Source organism: Anser brachyrhynchus (assembly GCF_964034855.1).
Source record: "Anser brachyrhynchus genome assembly, chromosome: 1".
Lineage (NCBI taxonomy): Eukaryota > Metazoa > Chordata > Aves > Anseriformes > Anatidae > Anser > Anser brachyrhynchus.
Window position 1 is genome coordinate 147,078,121 of NC_137694.1, and position 26,537 is coordinate 147,104,657.

At 44.9% G+C, this 26,537-nt stretch overlaps 1 protein-coding gene across 6 annotated transcripts in view; it reads left to right on the plus strand.

Moving 5' to 3' along the window:
- SH3RF3 (SH3 domain containing ring finger 3) overlaps positions 1 to 26,537 on the plus strand; it is a 237,620-nt gene that overhangs the window by 132,420 nt on the left and 78,663 nt on the right. For 5 of the 6 annotated variants that reach the window (XM_080583370.1, XM_080583375.1, XM_080583372.1 and 2 more), the window contains 2 exons: positions 17,460 to 17,735; positions 24,515 to 24,610. In XM_080583370.1, the coding sequence (XP_080439496.1) occupies positions 17,460 to 17,735; positions 24,515 to 24,610 (372 nt within the window). Of the gene's footprint in view, positions 1 to 15,575; positions 15,606 to 17,459; positions 17,736 to 24,514; positions 24,611 to 26,537 lie in introns of those variants that run through there. The other variant, XM_080583373.1, reaches the window with a different exon arrangement.

Here is a 26,537-nt window from a genome sequence, read left to right on the forward strand (position 1 = left end):
TAAACTTGAAAGACCCCATCTACTCTCCTGGTAGTTAGAAGCCGTCTATAAAAGCTTGCACATGCCTCCTGTTGAAGCTGGGACACAGTCAGCTAGACTGCAAGGTTATTAGGGTCAAAGAAGATCTGGAGGCAGCCTTAGGATAAGTGACTTCTTTTGCCACATAGGTCGCAGAAGCAATATGCCCATTTTAAGGATGCTCAAGCCAGAAATGCATAGCCAACATGACATAACAGTGCTACTGGTACTTACCATTGCCATCACACTGTTTTATGGAGTTTTGTGATCATGCGTTTTGTTTAAATGAAATTTTCTAAGCATTGTGTCTGCGGATAAAAGCCTTAAGATGCAAACCCTAAAGAGCTGATTGCCAAAAGGCAAACAAAAATAACTTGTGTAATTATTTTTTAAATCTCGAGATTTTTTTTTTTCAGCCCGCATCATGTTTTTTTAATTGCTTGGGGTTTGCGATGCTGCAAGCGCTGAAAAAAAAAGAAAAGTCGCAGAGCTGATTAAAGTAACCTTGAGTTATGCACTCAGTTTGCTAGTAGGGACATAAACCCTGCGTCTTTATGCATCTGAAGGTCCAGCTCCTTCCTACCCGCTGCGTTGTGCACTGGTCTGTTTCAGTACAGCCTGTAACACAGACGTGCGGCAAAAAACCTGCACGGTTCTCCCAATCTCTGGCAGAATTACCCAAAGGAAGAGCTTGGTGTAGTGATCTGAGCGAGGCTGCATAGTGTCAGTCATTTGAGCAATTGGCCCCTGGTCTTATCCTTAGCACATACTTAACACATCTTGCCAAATTATGCGGTTGCTTAGTAATGTGAACAAATATCCCCTGGAGATTCAATAACCAAACTCATTATCACTTGTCATGTAGGCCAGGAACTGAATCCAGATCTCCAGGAGTGAATGACTGGTGTGTTAACCTAGTCTCCTACTGCTAAAATAGCAGAGTGAATATGTGCAAAGTCAGCCCCACACAGTGGGTAAAAATATGCCCTCAGTAAAAACACAGAGACGCGCTATTAAAAATGATTCTCACTACATAGATTCTATTATCCAAGATAAGAAGGGGGGAATTTAGCATTTGTTAATGTTTCGGTTAAAGACATAAACAAAGACTTATTTTTTAATTATTATTTATTTTTGGTCTTGCAAACTAAGCAATGTAGCTGCTCTGGTTTAAATGTTACAGAGGAAGAGGCTGTTGAATGTGTCATCTTAGGAGGTCACTGCATCACTTTGAAAACAGGGTCTCATTCCAGTGAGCCTATAGCACTCACCACAACTTTGGGCAGAGGCACCTAAGCTTGCTCCAGGCAAGCTAATTTGCAGCACGATAAACACACCAGCAGGGCTCATCACAACTGTGGGGACATCTCCCTAGGATCCAAGCTTGTATCCTGGTCAGAAACACACTGTTTTGTAGGGATGTACCAGCTCCTCTGTGACTAGCGAGAGGCACACTATAAAGATGTGATCTGAAATTTTTGCAAAGTACTGTGTCTCCTGCTCATCAGCAGGTTCCTTCTGGTTCATCAGGAAAATGCAGAGAGTCAGCCAGTTTGCTTAACAATGATTTTGGCAGTGAATTCAATATTTGTAGATCTGCATACTGAATACATATGCTGTTGGCTATAAAGATACCACATTTTTCACTCATAAGCAATCCCAGCTGCATATATGGTTTGGAGACTTTTTTTTTTTTTTAATTTTTATTCTAGAGTAAATTTCAGACCAGCTGCTCAGCGTACAAATGCAAGTTGTTTTAATTCTTGTAGATAATGTATGCATATCAGGCCCTGCATGTGTGTGCACTCATAATGATGGGAGTTCACAGGCGTTGCAGAGATTGATAATTTGGTCTGATCAAGGTCAATACTGGCAAACATGGAAGGTAACATCTTAAGCTGCTCTTGCCCTTTCATGTAATATCTGCCCAAGGGTAAAATGGGCTTGATTTCCTACAAGCAGCATTTCCTGTCACTTCCTCTGGACATCATTAACACAGATTAATTGTTTTCTAGGTTTCAGTCCACAGGACCTTTCCACTGTCATCAGCACTTTTCAACTTCTAGTGGAATTACTTTGTCCAAAAGCAAGTTTTCCAAGTTTCTTAACACTTTTCATATTAAAATATCCAACAACTGCTTTAATGGAGATGCCATCTTCTCAGTATGATGTTTTGGAATTGAGTTTTATTTTTCCCTCTTTTTGTTCTATTGAGAAATGTTAAATTTTCATCTATTTAACACATCATTTCCCCTTTTTGACCTGTGTGAGAAGAGACTGATCTGGTAGCTACAGGGTCTCACTAGCTGAACAGTCTTCCTACCTATCTGGGGATTTTTACAATTATCAGGTTCTTGCAGGGGTAATGGCATGTTCAGCGCTGTAGAAGTATGCATCGTTATGTATTTGCTGCACTGGGTTGACCAAAGGGATTTTAAAGATACTGCCACACTGCGTTACGCTTACCTTGTCTTGATCTCATGCTGCAGCACTTCTGCAAGTTGCAGGAAAAAGCTTCTGGGGTGTGCTGGCATTCTTGCAGAGAATGGGCGTTGGCCAAATCTAGAGCCAAGACACAGGTCAGGGTGCACTGAGGCTCACGGTCATACCAAGTGACTGCTTGGTGTGTCTTCCCCTTGTGCTCCAGGTAACAGCACTCCTTAGATTTGCGGTCAGAAAGAAACTTTCTCCTTCACTCAGGTTGCAGAGTACTTAGGTGATGTGTTTTCTAGCCTTTCTTGGTAGCAGAGCGTGGTCCTCTTACCTTTCTCATGTTGTAAGCAAGCCCTCTTACCAATCTTTGATGAACTCCTGTCCTTCATCAGGAGCAAAGATGTTGGCAGTGCTTTTGCTCTCTCCTGGTCCTTTCATTTACTGCATGACAGTTACAGCTTCTGGTCATTCTTACTTGGGTTTAAGCTCTTGAGAGGGTTTTGGGAAGTGCTTTGTTGCCTGTGGTGAATTAGAGCATGTGGTAAAAATGTCTGAGAACCTGAGGACTACGTATCTATTGCAATGTTTCTTTTTGATTGCAGATGGCTAGACTCAGTGGTCCAGTGATCTCAAGGGGGTCTCTGTCCATCAGTTCTTGATTTTTCTCAGACTTGCCCCGATTCTGGATTTGCTCATACTTGGTTTATTCCAGCCTGTACTGTTACAATTACAGCAATTACAGCTGAGTTATTGTTGTGCTGTAATGGACCGATGCATAATTTCTGAGCACAGGCATAATCTTTCAAATTCTGACTCCATTCAAACCAGGATATGGACAGTTCTGCCGTTGAGGTTTTGGCAGGCAGAGGGATGAGGTGGTGAAAAGAAAGCACTGGCATAGTATGGAAATTAAACTCCCTTTCTTTGAAGTTCAGCAGAGAAATTCCCATCTGCTCAAGTGAGGGATCCAGTGCTCATTCTCAGACTTGGAGCTATCTAACACTTACTGTCATACTGAAGCTCTGGTTTTAGGGTAGGGCTGTGCCTATATAGCCCCTCCAGGGGATGCTGATGAAAAAGGAGGTGAGACACCTGCAAACAGTTGTGACAACTTTGAGCTTCCAGGGGTTATGTACGGAGTTAAGTATTGCTCTGCAAAAATATAAATGCACTCTGAAAAAGACTACATCCTGCATTACCATTCCAGAATACACTGTCCTGAAATGGTCACCAGTGCTGACCACACAGAGAAAATAGTTAGGGCAGGCTGGGATCCTGAAGGGTCAGCCTGGTGAAGGAGGTGAGAGGTGAAGGAGGTGTGCTGAATTAGCTGCTAGGCGAGTGGTGAGGACAGGAGTATGTCTTTCTTCTGCCCCTCTCAGAGGCCAAAGCATCTTCTTCCTAATCCTTTCCTGAAGTTAGGTGTCTAGTATCTCTCTTTGAAAGTCAAAATGCTCTTCAGTCTGATGATATGTCTAGAAGAGAAACTGATGCTCCTGTTTTATACAATATCCCAGCGATTATAGCATTAGCCTGAGGTAGAGGCACAGGAGTTCAATTCTATTCTGAAGGGATTCAAAAATATACAGAAGATGAATAAGGAATAAAAATGTATACACCAGCACTATTTTTGCTCTGTTGTTAAGTCTTTTTTATTTGCTAATATGCCGTGTATCTAATTGGAAGCCATTTCTTTATCAGCTGTGAAAACTATTCCAGTAAAAACTGTTCACTCCACCAAGTTAGACAGTCATCTTCTTAAACATGGAAAATAAATGCCCAGACATCCCATTATTATTGCTTTGAATTATTTATAGCATGTAGCATTTTACAAGTCATTCTAAAGGCAAATGCATCCCATATTTTAGATGTTACTAGGTGGTAAAAGGTGCACGCAATGCAGTATAGGATCACTGTCACGGAACTGCCCCTGGTGTCACTTGCCATGGAAGGTGACGGTGCCATCACAGCAGTGACAATCACGAGTACCATCATTATGGTCAGTGGGGGAGCTCTTGATTTATTTACATTCATGTAAGCAAAGTCAGAAGCAGGCCTTGGAAAACATAAAGGTCATTGCATCTAGTCATGAGTAGCTGCAGTTTTCAAAATTAGTGTACAGCTTTGCGATATGAGATTTATAAGCTGGCTTTATATTAATAGCAAATAAATGTGAAGTATTTCCCCCTTTGAGGTTTTCAGCTCTATCTTTTCTTACAGGAAAACAGGGGCATTGACCTTGTCGTGCAGCTTTGTTGGTGTCAGGTGCAGGTGCTGATGATACAGAAGTGTAACTGGGGCAAGAGTTCAGTGCTGGCTGCACCTGGACAGCAAAGGGAAGGAAGCCGAGCTGCTGCCATGTGTGTGACCCATGCAGAGGGGTTAGCGAGCAGCGCACCGTATCCTATAGCACAGAGCTTGTGGGGTTGTGGCTTCCGAAATCTCTGGAGTTGAGCATGTCTGCAGGTTTGACCATGCTCTGTGGAAACACATCCTTAGATGATAGAGGAATATGTCAAATAATGTCAATAGCATGCTAAGATGGATTGCAAAACGCAGACATCTGATTGAGAGCGTAACAAGTCATCTGATTCACTTTACCTTGGAGAAGAGGCAATCCTAAAAACAAATGTTCAGGCTGTAGTGGCAGAGACCTTAACACTCAGACAGCAGTGCTGCTGCCTAATCACTTGTTTGCATCCGTGCAGATTATGGGGATTTTGTTCTAGCTGATTTTTTTTTTTGATTTTTTTTTTTTAACCTCATTAGCACCAGTGCTTAACATTGGGCAGTATACTCTCCAGGTTAGCCAGAAATTCAAACACTTCAGTCATTAATATCTGTGTACTGTGTCAGAGGGCTAGTGGCATCATGAGCCTTTTTTTTTTTTTTCCTTTCCTAAGGACATTCTTCACCCAAATCAATGACTGGTGATTATCCAGTCTAGATCAGGATTCTATTATGAGAGGCAGAGGACATTCTTTTGACTTCTGATGAAATGTATGTAGCAATAATAGCCATACAGAGGAGGGAAACGTAGCACAAGCATCCTGTGTGCATCACTTTAATTAGAAACCACGCAGAGTTCAAAATCCGCCGCGCTTCCAAACATGTGTAGCCTTCATTTTAATCATGCCTCAGAGTGCAGAAGGAAGTATCAATTACGTTCAGTGTGAGAGAAACTTCTGGGAAGTAGGTGCAGGAAATAATTTTTTTTGGCGGTGTTATTATTATTATTATGCAGAGGGACAGCACTTTGAAAGCATTAACCTGAAAAGGCACCAAGGAGCCCCGTAGTATGTCAGCAGCAGTCAAAGCTCCAAAAGATCCTTGAGGCATAACTGTGACCCATATTCTGCAGATAATCAACTTTCCTCCCCCCTAAGGGGATTCAGGAGGATGACATAAAAGTGTGATTTGCATTCTGAAGCCTTGTATCTTCCTTGATGTTTTCCTTGTCTGCTCCGACTACTGTTACTCCGTAACATCAAAACACACAGGGGTTTGTTGGAGGAGCTCAGCTGCTCTTAATGGGAGCCTTGCACGATGGGGGACCCTTCCTGCTGCAGAGGAGACAACACCTGGAGGCGCTGGGGTGCGAGATGCTTTCTGGCCTCCTCTGCACAGTGAGGCCACGGTCCCACTGCCCAGTGCTGATCAAAGCAGGAGCTGATTAAAGTCCTTTCGGCTGTAAGCTGGCTCGTGTGCGTTTGCGGGAAGATGCCTGTCTGTGCTGTCAGCATGATTTGGGCTTGAAAGTGATTCCTAATCGTCTTTGTGAAGGGAGCGCGTGTCGGTGGATTGCAGCTAATGAATCATTTCAGGGCGAGGGACCTGGATGGGAGGACAAAGCTGTCAGGTGCTGCAGGGGCAAGGTGCAGGGGGGCAGGGAGCGGGCAGGTATCTCCCCAGAAAAGGTCTTTTTCAAGGGAAATAATAATAACCACAGTGTCCCTTTCAATAAACAAAGCTGCAACTCCGTGATTTAAAAAGCATGGGGTTTTCATACTTAATGGATACCAGATATTTTAATATTACTAACCGCAGCAAACAGGGGGGAAATAATCTCCCTTAAATTCCTGGCAAGGGGGTTGGCGCGTTCGTTCCTTGGGACGACCTGAGCATGGTGGGACCCGATGTGCTCTTGCTTGAGAAGGTCCCTGACAGCGGAGGGACGAGGAGGCTGCTCACACAGATGTGGATGAGCTAACTCCTCTCCCGCTGACACCGAGCCAAGAATGTTTCAGCGTTAGCATCTCCTGATGCAATTTCTTCTCACAAAGCCTGCCTCGGTGCAAAAGAAACCTCCACGATTTTAATGTAACCGTGAAAAAAAGAGCCGTAGCGGGTTTTGTGTAACAGGATTTGTGTGGGCTGTTGGTAAGGGTATGCTATTGATAAATAAGATTCAGTTGTAAATATTCTCTGGTGACATGGGAATTTATCCACCTATTGAAGTGTACAACCGAGCTACCAAGGAAACATGTTCTTTAGCTCCACTGTGTATGCAGCCAGTGGCGCATTCATCAAATGCCCTGTCAAGCCAGTGAAGGCCCTGTTCAGGTAATACAGTATTTATGAAACTGTTAATACCACTTCAGAAAGTCCTCACAGAGCATGAATTTTAAAGCTGCCTTACAAAAACTTGGGGTAAGAGGAAAGTAGAGGATGTATTTTTGGCTTTGTAGTGCAGGACTCCTCTCTGTGAAGAAAATACAGCAGAAAGAGTCAGATCCTGGGCACCACACCTGTTTATCATAAAGCAGCATCGGGCTTTCAATAGGAATTTCTGTTCCTTCCCTTCATCTGAAGTAAGAGTTAAAGCTGCTTTCCCATTTTTTCATCTCATTGCCATATTGTCATATTAGAGGGTTTTTGTGGCCATTTGTCTTCCCCAGCCTTTCCCTTATGTATGCCCTGGTAGCCCTGCAGTAGCCCTACTTGCTGCCCTGTAAACCCATCCCAGGTCCACCCTTCAGACCTTGTAATACTGACACCCTCGGAAACTTCTCAGACCCTACCGTGGCTCCTGATCAACCCTGTTTTACCTCAGAAGGATTTTTAAAAATCATTTGTTTTTACGTTTTTAGGGTTTGTTTTGCATTCTGCTGCCAGCAGACTCCCCTTAGCTGTCACACAGGCTGTTTGGGTGCTGGAGCCTGTGAGCCGAGGCTGATGAAGTGGCTTGCATCATTTCAGCCGCTGATTTTCTTGATTTTTGGTGATTGAAATGATAGCAGGAGCTTTTGCGCAACCCTCAAGTTAACGCGAAGCGGGGGAGGCAGAGAAGAGAAAGATTTTCCTGGTGTGCATGTATTTATGTTAAAAAACCTGAGGCCCGTTCCCGACCCGCAGCAGGCCCGGTGAGATTCGCCGGAGTGGGGCTCCCTCTGTTGAGCTCTGGGAGCTTCGCCAGATGGAAAATGCCTTCCTCTGCACCACAGCTGCCTGCTCCTGTCTGGGGCAGCTCCATCTCCAGGCCTTTCCGTACCCCTCTCCCCTTCCAGTGGTCCTGGCAAAGCGGGGTGTGCGAGCGGTGTGTCCCAGCCCGGTGTCTGTCAGGAGGGAACCCAGCTCCGAGGGGCTGCAGCAGAGCTGGACCATGAAGTCCTCTCTGGGGCGGAGGTGGGAGAGGGTTGCTGCCGAGGAAACGGTTGAGTCACAAGGCAGGGAGCCAAGAAGAACGACGTGGAAAGGCTGGAAAGCAAACCGAAGGTATCGGGCTGGGTGGCAAAGTTACAAAGGCACCACTGGAAAATGTAAGCTGTCCCGTGCTTTGTCAGCTTCCACCAGGAAAGATCAAATAAAGCAGTTGCAGCAGAGTTGCGTGCTATGGGCTTTCAGGCAACACTTTTAGAATTTTCTCCACAATGTTGTTTTTTTTTCCTTGCAGTGACCTACGGCATAAAGAATTGTGTAAAATTCCAAGGCAGTAAATGCTGCCGTTGTGGAGGTGAAGGAGCCTGAAAAAACATACGACTCTCGAAGCTGCACGGCAGCCTGACTTTTAACTCCTTTCATTTACCAAAAGAAACCGGCCAGGGCCAGGCTCTGGCAGGCAGCTGGGAAAACCAGCTTGTGGTCCTGCCTGAAGCAGTGTCATCTGGGGAGCGATCAGCGTGAGATTTCGTGTTTGTTTAAAGGATTTAAGGCACACCTTGAGCGGAGAACACGAGCAGCCTTAAATATGGAGCTGCCGTAGTGCCTTGAATAGACGGTTTTGGTTTGTGTTTTGCTGTAGCCTCAGGGGAGCTTCGCTTTGTTTTATGGCATCTCTGCTCTCCGGCAGGCTATACATATCCAACTTTGGTGTCTTTTCTCTTCGACCTGCCCAAGCACCACACTGCAGTGAGGTTGCCTGTTAAGTCACAGCAGCAGATTTCTTTCTGGTGTTTGCTTCCTCCTGCATTAACCCACCGCCAGTTGCTGCGTTCCTCCCCAAGGACGTGTGGTGGCCAGTGCCCGGGGGAGGCAGTCAGCCCCAGCGCTGCCGGTCTCGTGGTCATGCTTTGTGTTTGTTCTGAGTGTCCTCCCAGCTGTCATCCAGGCTTGCTCAGACCAGCTTCTGCTCTGAACTGCCAGCATGTAGCACTCCTTCCTTACACCAGGACTTGGGTGCAGGTTGATAGGGTAAGATATAGGATTTAGTGACAGTTTTCTGCCTGAAAGGTAAAAGCAGTCCACAGACTGTACCTAGGCTTTGCAAAGGCTATCACCAGCATGTGAAAAATCACAAAATATTTTCCTTGGTAGAAGCTGCCAGCCATTCAGCTTTGTTTCAGAGGAGATTACACGTAAGATAAAGCTCTATACTGCATTGGAATTTTCTATACATCCATGCTGCTTCATCAAGATTAACTGGATTAAAGTGATTTAACTGAAAACAGAATCGGACCTACAATGCCAGCACTGTGTTGACAGTACAACTTCTTAAGGAACACAGAATCTGGAAAGTTTCAGGTTTTGCAGAACATGAGAGACTTTGTTCTGACATGGTTAAACAGCTGGCTGATGTTACCCACAGATCCTCTGAGCAGCAATAGCTGCGAGTGCACTGCTAGAAATCTAACCTGACCCTCGTAATCACATGGTGTTTAACAGAAGTGCACGTAGTTTGAAAAGACTTCACTTTAAACAATGCGTTACTAGGCAAAAGAGATCTTTGGATGTGTAAATATTGATAGATACTGAGTGATTGGCCGAAATAGCGTGAGATGTGCAGGACGTGTGAAGTTATTCTAGCTGTGCTTGTGAAATTAGATGAGCTCAGCACAGGACACTCTTGCAGGCAAGTTTTTAAACTTCCTAAGAGAGATGGTGCTGCATCATAAAAACTGATCTCTTATTTTGGTAAAGCAGAGGATCCTAAACGTACCTATTCGACAAGCTGTGCAATGGAAAGCCTGCTGTTCCTTTCTCAGTTGTGCTGCAGGCATTGACTGTGTTTGCCAAGGAAAAGTCTGAAAGATTGTTGACTCTTGGTGTATACCAAGGTGGACCTTATAAGGTAAAATGCAAGCTGGGCCGGCTTGCTGTATAAACTACAAAACAACCATGAAGATGCTGTTCTCTTTAAAAAGCAGAGTTTGTTCTGTTAACACATTGCTAAAGAAGACTAAAACCATCCTTTGCTCTTCTGGTGCAGTGATCATTGCTTTCCCGTTCTTTGGTTTAGCTGATGGGCTAGGGTGGTTTCATTTTGTCTCAAACTGCTGAGCGTTTACCATGGTATCTTCATGCTAACTGCAAAAAACACTCCTTGAAATGAGAGAGAGGCTCCTACACTGTCTGAGCACTTCTCTGAGTATGAAGACAACCCCCGAAGTGTTCCCAAGACCTCCCAGCACCTTTGAATAGTTTCAGAGAAGCATTTCACCTCCTGCTGTAGGTAGGAGCTGTGCCTAGTGCCCAAGTGTGTGTTGTCTGCGTGTGTCCTCAGATGTCACAGGGACTGCAGTGCTCTGCAGCATCATCAGCCAGGATCAGGGCCTAAAGGTTTATGACTAAGTCCTTGGTTAAAGGAAACAGCAGGGCTTTAATTAAGAAGTTTTATTTGTATCGTGATTTATTAATAATAATCACAGTAAATATGCATGATGCTGCACAGGGTTTATAAAGGATTACACTCAGCTTTCATTCTTCATGGTGCTGCTTTTATCGTCAGCTTAACTACTTTTCTTCACAAAGATGATTTTTTAAGGGTTGTGCCTTCAAATTGTGGTTTTCAGGCTCTTACCAATGGTTCACACTGAGCTGACATTGCTGGTTTTCCTCTTTGCTACTTTGTGCAAAGAGGAAAAGATTAGATTCTCTTTGATTAATTTTCCTGTAACTAACGTTGTGTGAAAGTAAGTGAGGCAGTGTCACGGGCACGATCTGTCAAGTCAGGTGACCCGGGGGCAATAGTCATATGTAAGACAAACCATCTTATTCAAAACATTTTAAGAGTCTTTGCTGTGAGACATAGTGATGGTTTGTGATCAGTCATCCTGAAAGCTCCTCCAGAAGCCACTTAAAACTCTGTGGGTCACAGATCTTATGGTGGTAACATTGGTTATACCTGCACTAGATGAAGTCTGCTCTAGCCCCCTTGGTTTTTTCAGTTCATTGCATTCTCATTGCTTTGTGCCCTGTTTACAGAATCACAGGGTGGCAGAGGCTGTCAGGGCCCTCTGGAGGCCACCAGGCCAAGTCCTGCCCCAGCAGGGCCACCCAGCGCAGGCTGCCCAGGCCCAGCTCCAGGCGGCTTTGGAAGGCCTCCAAGGAGGAGACCCCACAGCCTCTCTGGGCAGCCTGTGCCAGGGCTCCTCACCCGCACAGCACAGAAGTGCTCCTGGGGCTCAGAGGGAGCCTCCTGGGGGCCAGTTTGTGCCCAGGGCCTCTGGTCCTGGCCCTGGGCACCACTGACAAGAGCGTGGCTCTGTCCTCTCCGCAGCCTCCCCTCAAGTATTTATAGACATTGATATCTAAAATCTGTGAAGCAGGGGCAGAGGTGCATGTGCTACAAATTGTCATGTTGTCCATGGAACAGCTGCAGAGATTGCAAGTGAGCTTGGACAAGCCGGTTAATACTTCCCATGCCTTTCACTCCCCCTGCTTCTCCTCCCATGCCTTCCCTGCCTCATTTTCTGTATCCAAAAAGGAGATAGAAGTTCTTGTCATGTTCTGGTGCTCCCCATTTGCAGAAGCAGCAGAAGGGATTAGTGCCCTGTCCAGCCTATGAGCAAGATCTTTCCCTGAATGGTGCGTGGTTTCTGTGGTTAAGGGCAATGGTCTGGGATTTAGGAGATTTAGTTCAATTCTGAACTCAGCCACAAAGTCCCCATGTGTCTGTAGGCTACTAAGTGAGATGTGTCACTCTTGAAAGATGCTAAACCAACAGTGACTGTAGGTGGCACAGAGAGGATGGGTCGGTGGGGTTGATGGCAAGGAGCAAGGGGACAGTGCCTGGTCCCTGCTGCCCCACTGCCTTGTCCCATGCCGAGCCTGGCAGGGAAAGCTGCCGCCACCATTGTGACTGATCTGTTTGTTGTACTTAGTGCTGGCTGCTCTGTACTCTCCACCACAGTCCCAATCCTCTCCACCAGAGCTGAGGTGATTTTCTCTGCATGGCAGGAGACCACGTGCTTATGTGTCACCCAACCTGCTCATGGGGAGCTTCCAACTCATCGGAAGGCAGAAACAGTCCCATGTGTCGCCACCGAACCTCTGTGTCAACTCAGATTTGTGTGATGCTTCAGACTAAATGAGGCAAAAAATTAACAATATGTATTTTAATTATCATTTATGTCTTATACTAGTGGTTTGTGTTTAATTATAGATTACCACTCAGATGCGCATGCTTTTCATGACTTTCTTCCTTTCTGTCTCTTTTCTTCTGCATGGGCCTTTGATTTGTTTTGAAGTTTACACTTGGTGATAATTCCTGAAAGTGATAAATGCACATTCATTCACTTGGAGGAACAGACTTCATAAATGTATTTGGAGGGCAGGGGATATGGAGATGTTGGAGAAATTTGAAGAACTCCACCAAGTAACATACCAGTGTATTTTGCTAAAATGGCTATGAAGTTTAGTCAAAAAAAATGTTCTGCCCCTGGTAGTGCTGCTACCAGGCTGTTACAGTAGCGTGCTCCGGGGCTGTTTGGTTTCACCCACTGGTGCTTTACCACTAGCTTTGGCTATGAATGAGACCCACAGAGAGGCAGCAGAAGGGCTGAGCTTTCCCTTCTTTGCACTGCTCGAGACACACAAGGGAAGCTACCCTGCAACATCAGCGTGGCTTTCACATGGCAGAAAAACATTCTTCTGCTCAACTTTTATGGGTTTCAGGAACCTGAACACCGACTTGGTCTGAGCAGAGACTGAGAGCTGCAAGGCACTCTCATTTCCACATGCTGGGTCGTAGCATTTCTGTCCAGGCTTGGTAGCCCGAGGCCTTGCCCCTTTGTATTTTGTTTTTGAATGCTTACATAATGCAATGTACTGGTGCCGAGGGTTGGTTTATTTCTCAAAGAGTGTGAAGTAGGAAAAGCACATTTTCTAGGCACCTGCACTAATCTTGGGCAAGTGTCCCTTATTCTGAATAGTGGCCACCTTTATCAGGTATCAGGTGCAGAAGCTGGCAGGCTTGGAGCTCATGTCGTTTTCAAGCATGTTGAGAAAACCTCTCTTTTCTGTAACTTCTGAAAACTCAAGACCTTCTCTACCTGTGCAGCTCACACTCTACAAAGCTTTCTACTGGGAGAATTTATTGGAAACAAGCGCGTTTGTGGGTTTTTTTCTCGCTTCCCTTTGTTCTTCGGGATATGTAATGAAAAATTCTCCAGCGTTGCCACTTAATTGCTTCATGGCTGTTGTTTGTCAATTTGCCAGCAGGTTTCTGCTTAACTGCTGCCATTTGACATTGCTGAAACACAAATGCAGAATGATTGAGTTGCCAACATATCATTAAGTCTTCTGCAAGCGGGGTTTTCAGCATATTAACGCTTCAGGCTTTTACGTCAGTATTGATTGCTGAAAGAGAAAAGAAACCTTTGGCAGAATTCAGCACTGTGCCAACGAGCATTTTCTGGCAGGGAAATAGAAACTGGCCCTTGCCATTGACTGTGACTTCATCCCTTCCTTCCTTCCTTCCTTTCTTTCTTGCGTTCTTCATTTCCATACACGCCCACAAAGAGTATTGAAATTTAATGGGCATCCTAGCTGAATTCCAGTGACCCTAACCATAAACCAAGGGGGCAAATCGATTTCTTAGCATGCGGTCAGAGATGGGGGCCATTTAATTTGGGAGCCACCGGCTTCCAAACAATCATAGGATCACGCAAAGATTTCTAGGAATGACCCAGCACTTGATGGGGAGCGATGTTACAACTACTGAAGAGCAGCAGCAGTCATTTTTCTTCTGTTTCTGAAATGTGCTTAATGATCCCTCCTTTCAGGTGAGGAGGCACTTTCTGAGTCCAGTCTGCCAGGCACATATGGATTAACCAAAAGCAGGAATGATAATAGCGAAACACCTCAAAATTGCTGCTAAGGGATCAGAATTCATTGAAACAAAATAAAATATTCATTGACTGAAAGTCCGCTGAAATCTGGACCTTTTGGCCAGAAAAATATCACTGAGAAAGCTTCAAGGGTTTATTTTGTTTTTCTTCAGTAACTGCAATGTTGAATTCCTTTCCAAGATTGATTGGTGCATGCACTTAGAGCTTTAGAAAGGGAAAAGCAGCTTTATTTGAAAACATTTAGAGGACTGTTATTTTCACCTCTGCCTGGGCAGAGGTAAACACAAGCTTTACCCGGGGTGTGTAAATCAAAATGAGTACTTCTGGCCTTACAGAAAGACTGGGAAAGGTCTCAATTATAGCTATTTTTCAATGGGAGGGTATCTTTTTCACTAACCAACATTTTTATTTAAAAAAAAAAAAAACAACTTTACAGATTATTATTTTTTTATTTTTTAAAAACTGTGGCTCAGAATTAGAAAAGCTCTAGCTGATAATGGAAACATTTCATTTCGCAAACACCTTCTCACTGGTAGTTGTAGTTTCAGTATCTTATGTTCAGCCCTTGTCTGTGCAGGACAGTCCGCAGCCAGAAGATGTGGTCCATAACTAAAGCCATAGAAAAAAAACCAGGAACACGAGCACCTAAACTGCAAATTCCTGGGGATGCCCTGTTAGGTTTTCAAAAAATAAAATAAAATAAAAAATGCCAGATTTCAGATCAAAATTGTTGTGCTGCAGTTAGTTTGCTTTCCTTAAAAGCCTTCTTTTTTTTTTTTTTTTTTCCCCATCAGATTAAGGAATAAAAAGCACCTGAATAATTTTCCAGCCAGCTCAATTAATTAGATAAAAAGCCCAGCACGCGTTGCGTGAGGATTTCATTGGTGACATGCGAGACCAAATAAAATCTGGTTTCTTTTTCCATGCCCCTGGGGGCTGTGCATTTTTAACGCAGCAGAAATGAGGCTTGGGAAGAGAAAGGGGTTAAAAAGTAAAGAAAGCGATTTGACCTTGGTTTGCTACAGAGATCTCCATAGAGGAAGGCCCCGTCTTGGGCAGGTGATCCGGAGCGTGCTTGCCAGGCTCGCGCCTGGATCAGCAGTGGTTCAGTGCACACCTGGCAGAAGTCTTGCTCCGTGCTTGATAAATTGTCTTCTCCCAGCATGAGTTAAGGTAATGAATCTTTTATTTCTAAATTACTACAAAGCTCCATAGCCTTTCTTTCAGCTTAATATTTTTTTTCTAGTTTCAAATCGGTAATGCAGTCCATGCCTTGGCCTAAGCAGCTTGGTGGTATCGTATGCGTAATTTTAAAATGCTGGGAAGAGAAGCAAAGCTTTGGTGTCAAGGGAAATAACCATCCTGGCAGAGAGAAGAAATATCAGTAGGATGCTGCCACTGATTTGGCAGAGACCGCCTGATGCATGTTTTGTTAGCTGGCTGTTGATTTTTTCTGTGTTTTTTTTTTTTTACTTTTTTCTTTTTGTTATGTTTGAACGTGCTTCCAAAGTATTGGTCTTTAAGTGGGTGCCTTCATTCGTACACAGCAAAAGCAAAAAGAATACAGAGGGAAACAAGAGGAACAATAAACCAGAGACAGCTGGGGACCCATCTGAATGAAATCAAATCCTCATGCAGGCAGCACAGGTAGCACTCCGTATGGCTGCGCCCGCCTGACTGGCTCGGTCGCTACATGGCGGACGCAGGCAAGAAGACCTGTTGCACACCCGTTCCGAAACCTGTACAACTACTCGATCCCTTCCTAATAAAAAGAGTGATTTAATGCCTGTGGGTGAAGATAACTTCCTTTTTGGTCAGTGTGGTGTCTGCCCTGCAGCGACCACCTGGCACTGCGGACGGTGGGCTGCTGCTTCTGCTCCTCTGGTGGGACAGTGAGGATGTGGAGCACAAAAACTGCCCCAGGTCTGTTTAATTCTCCCACCGGGGCCCAATAATCCCTCTGCTTGCTGCTTTAACAAAGCTCTAAAAAATTCCTAGCATCGCATTTTCTGTTTGGGATGGAGAAATGGAGTGTTTCTGCCAGGCCATTGCACCTTCTCCCTCATGAAAGCATCATATTGCTCTTCCTATGCGTATGAGTATCATCCAGAAGTACAGGCCTAAGAAACACCCTGGCAAATACCAGCGTATTTTATTGAACATACCTTTTAGTTTTTCGTTGTCCCTGTAGGGCACCCTATTCACAGCCAGTGACCAGAGCAGGGAGGAGAGTACTCTAGAGCAGAAAAGCATGTCATTTTTGGAATCACATCTCAGAATGAAAGACACTTGAGAAAGGCTGACTTTACAAAACCCCTTTGACGTTCCCTGCCGTACATGCTGCTACACATTTGTGCTGAGTCTGGCAAGCTGACTCTCAGATCAAGCTAAATAAAATAAGAGATGTCACAGGGTAATGCGGCTATGCGCTTTTCCCCCGCCAGCGTGGGTCACTCTGCCAACTGCAGAGCTACCTGTCCCCACAGCTCCTCCCCGCACCGTGCCCTTCAGCGGGAAGGGCAGCAAATCCCCAGGGAGGGCAAGGCAAGGGCTGTGTAAGCTGGCAGTCCCCCCAAAACAGCGTCCGTGCAGTCGCAGCCAGGGTGAGACAATCTTGCACCAGGCCAAAGCGAACCCCGGCATGAACTCTTCCCAATGGGGTAGTTTCTGTCGGAATAGGTTTCTGTTTTCTGTCGCACCAAACTATTTAATTTTTAGGCTTGTGCTGTCATTTTTTTAAAGTTTCTTTCATTCTTTTAATGAGAGCGAAAGCCTCAGAGCTGTTTTTAGCTCTAAAAGAAAGATTTGATGCATTCTGCCTATTCCACTTCTCCCCGGGGACATTAATTCATAAGCAACAATGACTATTATAACTGTTTACAGTAGCCCTCAGCGAACAGCAGGAGACTTGGGGATTTTGCAAGAAGTGAGGGTATTTGGTTACAGAATCAGAAGCTAAACTAAATGCTTCAAACTCCAAAGTGTTTGGAATCGCTCAAACAAACACCGCGAACAATTTTCGACTTGCCAACTTTCAAACCCGTGCGAGTCTTCAAGCTGGTTTGGTTTAGTTTATCTTGCTGTGCCGCAGAAACCAAAGCAACCCTGAAGGTCGAAACGTCTGATGTGTTACCTCTAGGCATGCCAAGCTCTGCTTGTTCAATCACGAAATCCCGCTGCCAGAGCACGCTGTGCAAGCGGACAGGAGGTGCTCGATCGTGTGAGAGGTGCTGTGGGTTTGAGCTGAGCTCGAGGAGAACTGCAGAGCCTCTCCGGCGCCGCATTGCTGGCTCTGGTGTGTCACCTTCTCCGTCCTGCTACCACACACAATCCTAGTTTTTCTGTAGTATCTGGGGTCTGGTGCTGCGTAGCAGTCAGCTGCAGCCATCAGGGTAGTTTGGTGACAATTGGGTTGTGTCTGGCTCCAAGTGACACTTCTAAAAGGAAACCGTCTCTGGCTGGAGTTTTCTTAAAGCTGTCATATATTTTGTTTTTTTCCAGAGTGCTTCTCAGCTTCCCTACGGCAAAGCTCTCTATACGTATGAGGGAAAAGAGCCCGGCGACCTCAAGTTTAACAAAGGGGACATCATCATCCTGCGGCGGAAGGTGGATGAGAACTGGTACCACGGGGAGCTCAATGGCAACCACGGCTTCTTCCCCGCCAGCTACATCCAGTGCATCAAGCCACTCCCGCAAGCTCCACCTCAGGGCAAAGCACTTTACGACTTTGAAATAAAGGATAAAGACCAAGACAAGGATTGCCTGACCTTCACCAAGGTAGGGAAACGGGGTTATTTTTTTAACAAAGCCTGTTACTGCAGGGACTGAAGGAGCACTTGTGGTGCTAGCAGCTGTGCCCGAAGCAAGGTGATGCTGGGAGCTGGCGGGGTGGATTTCCTTTGCCAAGCGGGATGCCCCCTCATGCCATGTGCAGAAGGACATCGACATCTCCAGACCTGCAAGTCCTCCTCCCAACAGGGGCAGAACCCACTCACTAGCCCCTGCAGTGCCCCCAGCAAGCCCTGTGGTAGCATCCTTGTGAAATTGCTCCCGTTTTGTCTGAAGGATGCGCCACTGAGATAGCTTGGGCCAGGTACCACACAGTTAACACAAAACACAACAGGTAGAACATAATACCCACTTTCTGAGAACATTTTTTCTGTCTAAAAGGCATATATTTCACCTGCATTAAAGTGTTACGCAGGAACTACCCAATTTCAGAAAAAAATCAAATGGAAATGTGTCCTTTAGTGTTCCTTATTGAAGCAGATGCTTCAGTATTTTGTTTTAAAATGGCATTCAGCTTCAAAATGTACGTTGCATCATACCGTATAGCAATTAGCAATTGAAATGCACTATCATCGTATATCACAGCATTTCCTATTTCAAGAACACAAACATATTAAAAAGCAGACATTCAAGAAATAGTCTTTGTTTTTTTAAAAAAGCTGAAATGTTTAATAAATTCCATTTGGAATGAGGGAAAACTGAGATATTGTCATTTCCTTTGGATTTAAAATGTCATGTTTCCCCTTTCTCCCCCACCTCCCTTCCTGCCTCCCCCTCCCTCCCTAGCAGTTTGTGATGACCTCAGAGAGGCTTCATGGATACCAAAAAACCCATAGTAAAATAAAGCATATCCCCTAATGTTAATTTATGGCACTGAATGCCATGGAGAACCTGCTTATTGTCATTTTCTGTTTTATTTCAGCTGTCTCTGGTTGTTATAGTATCACATAAAGTAATAACAGTTATGCTGGAAATGAATATGAAATAGATGATAAAAATATCCTTCACCGGGGTTTTACTGACCTCCTCTTTTGAGGCTACTTATTATAGCTGAATGAATTATTTGCAGCGTATAATTTTCTCACCAAATGGAACATCTTTTTCACTCATGCAACATTTCTCCGCAGAATGTGATTTCCTAGAACGTATACTTTCTCATATTTATTTAACAGAAGATTTGTAAGCACTTTTGCTCTATAGCGAGCAAAGTGTTTGCTTGTAAACACTGCAGACCCTGCCACTACCCAGACTCATTTCAGCTGTGAAACTCTGAGAAAATGGGCTGCTTTGTGGGAAGTAGTAGCTCTGCACTAACAGAAAGCCAGGAGTTACCTCTGAGATACTACTAGTAAGTATATTTGCTGGCGTGTTGTTCCCCTTGCCCAGAGGTACAGAGGTGGTTTATCTGAGAAGCACTCTTCCTTGTCTGCCCGAGGTATTCATCGCTTGCTTGATCCAAGCAACTCAGTCGGGATGGCAGAGAGTTGCAGTCTCTTTTGTTCGAGCAGGTCCTTTCTTAGCCGCTTTGGTATCTGGTATGTTTGATGCCATATATAAGTGTCCTCCCTTTACAGCACCTGCCTTTTTGTACTGATAGTTCTCATTTTCTTGGCTGTCCAACGCCATTCCTATAGGCAGCGTTTCTTTCTGCTGTGTAGCTTTAGTCTCAATCCCTCAATTTTCCTTTTTTTCACCCCTCTTGTTACTCTCTGCATCCTTTTATCCCCGGTGTCTGTGTTTTCCCCAAGGGGGGTTGGTTTCAGTTCTGCTGCTGCTTTCTTCCTTCCACTACGTGCACTGTCACCTTGTAACTGTTTTTATGTCTTGCCTATTGTTCTCTCTGACAGTGAATAATCTATTTTTCATCTCAGGACTTTACCGTCATGTTTTCATTGGTTTTCTCAATGCTAATTTTAGCTGTCACCTGTGCTGGTGAAGGTTCCTGTTTAGCCCAGATTTCAGATCATCTGCTGATGCAGTCAGTTCCTCTGCACAGAGTCACGAGCACTGCCTTGCGGGAGATGCGATTTGTCACTCAGAGTAATAGACATTTGAATGTCTCAGTTTGCGTCTGAAGACGCCGGACCCGATCTCAATTCCATTTACTCTATTTTCTCTTTTCTCAGGTAGGAGAAGTTGCATCAGGACACCATTCATATAAACTAGCATAAACTATTTGTGTCCCAAATCTCATTTAATGCTGCCAGACATTTATAAGTGGATTTTATATATAAACATACAATAAAGAAGAAATTGGATTTTATATATAAACATACAGTAAAGAAGAATTTTATTCTGAAGAGAAACTGCAAGAAGAAATCAAACATAGGCATCTTCTGTATCATTATGTTTTGTTACTCGTTTGCTAGACTATGCTTTTTCTCATCCTCTTTGTTACTGTGCAGACAGAATATCTGTCAGTGCAGTAAAAGAAAACAAAGGAAGGATATTTGGGTTTTCCTCTTAGTACTTTTTTCAATATTTAGATGTCCTGTTGTCCCAGAGGTGGACTACAAGGAAATGAAATCTGCTGCACGCTGATCCTCTGCAGAGGGCCTCTACCATTTACCCATTCTTGTCTCCTGTAGGCAGAGCACTCTACGGAGAAAAGGCCAAAGATAAATCAGTGACAATACTTTTGTATGTGTGGCTGTAGGTTTAAAAACGGGAGAGAAAGAACAACCTGCACCCTGAGCATCCAGGGCAACAAACAAAACTCAGACTTGCTGTTTTCTTACACCATGTGGACTACTCCCTTAGTTCCCTCTCCCAGATTAGCTGTAGGTGAAGGCAGAGGGTCCTGCCTCTGTTTCCTCCTCTTCAGTGTCTACAAGAAAGTGAAACACCCCAGATCTGTAGCTTAATGCGTTTTTCCTCAGTGATTAGCAGGGATCAGCCAAACCAAGCACTGAGCAGCTATGTTGCTCTCTGTAATGACTGCTTCCAGCCCTGGGTCCATTTAAATCTGGCAGCTCCTTATTCTCACTAGTGTTTGCTATTACCACGGGGCATCTCTCTGTACACCTTCGGGATATGCTCATTGAACACAGCTTTCTAATGTCTCCTGAGGTAACACCGCTGTACGAACCTGGGCTCCTGCTGTCTCTGTTTTAAAACATGACCCATCCTTCCTTGGGCTGGGATTTCTGGTACAAAAAGGATTTCAGCTATAGCAATGCAAATCTGGAGCAATCCCATGGCTGTCTGTCTATGTAGTTACTCCAGCCTTAGACAGAGTCCAGATTCAGCCTGATTTTGTTTTGGTGTTTGACCACATTTGTGTGGAGGAGTTCAGGTGGCACTTTGGAGGCTGAGTCCCAGTGGCAGGCGAGTTTCAGACCTGTCAAGGTAGCACGAACTGTTTCCCGTGCCTTATTGCTCATCACGTTTCTAATCCATCAGCCACTTCCTTCACTTCCCATCATTTTTGCTCCCAGCCCATAGTGCTGGTTAACAAGTGACGTGACTCATGTCCTGTACTGGTGCCTGGCTGCAGAGCAGCATCCCAGCCCCTTGGCACGCAGCGCCAGCAGCCTTTGCTTTTCAGAGGGACCGTCGTGCTGGTAGATGGCAATGGGGACGCTCACGCCAGCTGGCAAGAAAGGTCGGCAGGAGCACAGAGCACTGCACGATGCCACCCTGCCAGCACCGGGATCTCCCTGCCGCTCGAGATGGGGTTGTTGTGCAGAGCAGCAGACGCATCTGCTTGGTATCGCTTCGTTAATGGCTGTTAACGACGAGAGTAAAAATCAGGCTGCGAGTCATGGCTGTTGTTGGACGCAATTTTGTGCCGTCTTCTCAGCAAAAGGGTTCATTTCGCTGTCAGTCAGATTGCTTTCTGAGTGATTTATCTTTGCCTCCCTTTCGGATAATGTTATAAGCTGGAAGCGCAGGTCCTACGCGCCTGGAGCAGGGCTGCCCCACGCTGGTGAATAGGGAGAGACTTCAGCAGGTAAAAGGGAGCAAATAATTAGAGACTTTAGGAACAGGCGTAAAAAGAGCATGAGTTATCTTTGTCAACCTGCAGTGGATACCATTGGCTTTTGAAATGAGACTTTAGGCTTGGATTCACTTACGCTGCCTGTGAATCAATTTAGTAGATGTGAAATAGTGAAGTTCAGAAAGTTTAAGTGGTATGCCAAGAGATCTGTGGCTCTTTACTGTTCATGATCCTTTAGGGAACCTTTCTAGGAATTTATAGGTAGCACAGCTATCCAACTAATTTAAGGCATTAAAACAGTTCATGCTGGAGCTTTTGCCAGCCCAGCGTGTGGAATGATGTCGTGGGCTGTGAATTCAAAGAAACTTTCTATTAATAAAGAATGTCAAGAGATGTTTCAGGCTTTGCTGTAATTCTTACAGATTTTCAACACCCTTCTGAAAATGAATTCTGTAATGGAAAGCATTCTCAAGGATTTGCACTTTGCTCTCCCACAAAGATGCACATTTTGAATGTCGGTATATCTCATTATGTGCGACGATCTGATTTTCTCATATATGGCCACATTCAACAGCCAGACTTGGCAGAGCCAAACTAAAATCAGTGTATGGAAATGCTTCTAGATTTTATAAGTCTGTAGAAAGTAAAGCTGGAAGGGACCTTCAAAGGTCACCTCTTCCCTGCCCCATCCTTGTGCAGGATCAGCAGGATCCACCTCTTCTGCCATGTGCCTGTCCAGCGTGCCCCATGGACAAAGATTGCACAGGTCCTTTAACATGAAGGCTAGTTGAGGGCTTCAGGGTTTTTACAGTTAAAAAGTTTTTTCTCAATTCTTTTTTTCTCAAATTTTTTTTTCTCAACTTCTTATCTTACATCAATTTCATATCTTACATATATACCCATACACCCATACACATAAGATATATATATGTTTATATACACATATAGTGAAAGCGTAGGCTCATCATGCTTTCGGTTTTATAAAAAGTATGTTAAAAAAAATAGCTGAACAAATATAGGAAGTGGGAACTCTCGTAGCAGGTTCTTGAAGCAGTGAAGTCTTTTATTTTCTTTATTTACCCTCTTTACCTAGATTCTAAATTTATGATAATCGGTCTTTTGTAAGAGCATGTGGAAACTTTGCAGAGACGTATAACTGTCAGTTCTTTACACAGATCAAAAATGGTCCGTGCAGACACAGCTTTGGAGGGGAATGCTATTCTTTTCTTCAGGAAATTAAATGCACAAATTCTTTTTGCATCCTTCCAGCTGTAATAAATAGCTGAAGGTTCAGTCTGTGGCTGTTTCTCTTAGCTTTCCCCAAATGGATCATTCAGATGAATAATTCAAAGGAAACATTTAAACTATTTGAAAGCGTACATGTTCAAAATGCACACGTTCTCAAAACAGCAAAGTGCGTCACCTCACTGTTCTGAGCATTTTCTATCAATTTAAGTCCATGGTCTAAACAGCTTGGATCAGAAGTTAGTGTTGTTTTTTTTTTTTCCTGTTTGAGAGTTATCTGCAAAAAAATAAATCTCCCCTCACCTGAGCAGTTAACATGGATAACTTGTTATACAGAGGACTGTATGCCATATGTACGTGTGTGCTTTTATTTGCCTAGGTTGAGTGGTGAAAATAAAGTGAGAAAGGCGGGGAACTCTGTCTCAGCTTTCTGGAGGAAAATGATTTTTTCTATCTTACAAATTTCTGCACAGAAACGGAGGAGGCTTGGATGCCGTGAGAGAATGAGTGGCATATCAGCAAACTTGACTTCACAGCTTCTCTCAGCCCACTCCTTTCGTGCGGTTACAGGAAAGTCTCAGTGGGATCTTGACATGCAGGTGATGCCCCACAGAGAGGGTTGCCTTCAGCAGCAGCTGTAAAAAGTGGTGCTAGGTCAAGGCCTTGCTTGGTGTGGCAAACTGAGCACACAGATGTGACAGCACAGGTCTATCGATGAGTTAAACCACCCAAACTGGAAACACTCAGGGTTTGTTTCTAGTCATGTGGGCTTTTGTAATGACTGGTATGTTTTGGGTTTTAGTCTATCAAAAGAAACTTTGTACAGTATGAGTCTTCTTTACCAACACTTTTCTTAATCTGCTTTATAATCAAAGTTTATCTTCTGCTATGATTTTTTGCAATATATCTTGAATTAACTATAGTATTATAATGCCATTGGCTTTACAAAACTAACTTGAATCTAAACTGAAGCTGATCCAGCAGTTGAATGCAACTCATTTTTTATACTGTTATACTTGCCTTTTTACCTGCTCTGCATTTTCACCTTCTGATTTTTTTATTTTTTTTTAATGAAAGCTGACATTCAGTGCTCCAGCAGTGAAGGGTAGCTGCTGGGCACCTTGCACTATACTACGTGTTTCTTGCTGACAAGGTTTCCAGGTCTACCTGTGCTCTGCTGGGATTTCCCATTGAATTTCCTTCTGCAGCAGCCAAGTGTCATGGTAGGCACTGGGATGCACAGATTTGTGCTGGAGTGTTTTCTCCTTTGGATTAGAAACAACTTCATGAATCAAATATTCTCCCAGTCCCTGCAGTGAAGACAGGAGTTACCTGTTCCTACTGCTGTGCATATGCACTTGGAGCTGTTGGCAGCTGGCATGAGCTGCAGGGCACTTTAGTGCTCTATGACTGGGATGCATGGGGTAGGATGCTGGGTCCAGGACTCAAGGAACATTTCTATGTGGCTTAAGGCCTTTTTTCATATGCTCTTTCCCTAGGTTGTCATGTAGGTAACTATGAATTGTGGAATTTATCCAGTGGAAAAAATCTAATGATATATTTTGTATATTTTTGATTTTAGGATGAAATCTTGACGGTCATCAGGAGGGTAGATGACAACTGGGCAGAAGGAATGCTGGGCGACAAGATTGGCATTTTTCCTATCCTTTATGTTGAGGTAAGCTCATGACAGGTGGAGGTGTGGGCTTCTGTGAACATCCTCCATTTATATTTGCACCCACAAGGGAAGGATAACCTTGGAAATCCTTGAATGAGAAGGACAAAATACACCAGAATAACTGAAAAGGGAATTTTTTGGTGCTCTGTCCTAAGGCACTGAGAATACGTTTGCTTCAGTCAATTCAATCTGAAGCAGCCAGAAAAATGTACAGCAGGAACGGCTGAAGGCTTTCCACCCAGCATTTCTGGTGTAATCTCCTCAATGTGTATGGAAAATGGGAGAGGATGACCACAGCCAGGCATCTTGCACACACCCAAAGAGAGGCAGGGGCTGCCAGTGGCTCGGAAGCACCTCCATGGGCTTAGCTGTGCCCCAGAAGAAGAGCACTTTGGAGAGCCTGGGAGTGCCACATGAGTGGTTTTATTTTGTTTGTTTGTTTGTTTGTTTTGTAGGGTTATTTTAGTGGGATGTCTTAGAATCATAGAATATCCTGATTTGAAAAGGATCCCCAAGGACCATCAACTCCAACTCCTGGCTCCGCACAGGACCACCCAAAAATCAGGCCATATGTCTGAGAGGGGTGTCTAAATGCTCCTTGAACTCCACCAAGCTTGGTGCTGTGACTACTGCCCTGGGCAGCCTGTCCCAGTGCCCGACCACCTCTGGGTGCAGAACCTTTCCCTCACACCCAGCCTGACCCTCCCCTGTCCCAGCTCCATGCCGTTCCCTCGGGTCCTGTCGCTGTCCCCAGAGAGCAGAGCTCAGCGCCTGCTCCTCCGCTCCCCTCGTGAGGGAGCTGCAGGCCACCATGAGGCCTCCCCGCGGCCTGCTCTGCTCAGGGCTGAGCAAACCAAATTAACCTCATCCGCTCCTCATACATCTTCCCCTCCAGACTCTACACTGTCTTCATAGCCCTCCTGTGGACACTCTCTTATAGTTTTATGTCCTTACATTGTGGTGCCCAAAACTGCACACAGCACTCAAGGTGAGGCTGCTCCAGCACAGAGCAGAGCGGGACAATCCTTTCCCTTGACCAGCTGGCGTTGCCATGCCTGATGCACCCCAGGGTATGGTTGGCCCTTTGGAGTGCCAGGGCACACTGCTGTCTCATGTTCAACTTGCCATCGACCAGAACAGACAAGAGGCTGCTCTCCAGCTTTTTGTCCCACAGTCTATACGTATATTCAGGGTTGCTCCATCCCAGGTGCAGAATCCAGCACTTGCTCTTGTTACATTTCATGTGGTTGGTGATTGCCCAGCCTTCTAATTTGTCAAGATCTCTCTGTGAAGCTTCTCTACCCACAAGGGAGTGAACAGTTCCTCCAAATTTAGTATCATCTGCAAACTTACTTAGTATGCATTCAAGTCCTGTGTCCAGATCATTTATGAAATCATTGAAGAGAACTGGCCCTAACATGGAACCCAGGGGAACCCCACTAGTGACTGGTCACCAGCCTGTCTTTCATGGTTCACTTGTGTTCAAAGTCTCTGAGAGAGAGAATTCTTTGTGCTGAGCACTTTCCGTAAGTCATTGCCACGTGAGACTTCTTGCAGCGTAAACACTTGGACCTCGTGTCCTCTGAGCAGACTTGCCCTGACACTTCTTCCCACTGCTATGTGTCCTCCTGATGGTTCCCATCCAGCCAGAGGGTCAGAGGAAGAGCTCAGGGTGCCATCACAGTGGCCCTGTTGGAGCTGCTCTGCTCTTTGAGCACTTTCAGAGAACTTTCCTCCTTCACAGATAAACCAGGTGTGCAAAGAGCTGATTGGCACCACATGTATTCCTATTTTTTTGAGGAACTCTGCACTGGAGGCTTGGCAATCCCAGAGCCACCCAGCAGCATCAATGTAGGCTGGTGCTGCTCTCTGGGGTGAGGCATCTCTTGTGTGGGCACAGCAGAGCCCACCCCAGCCCTACTACATG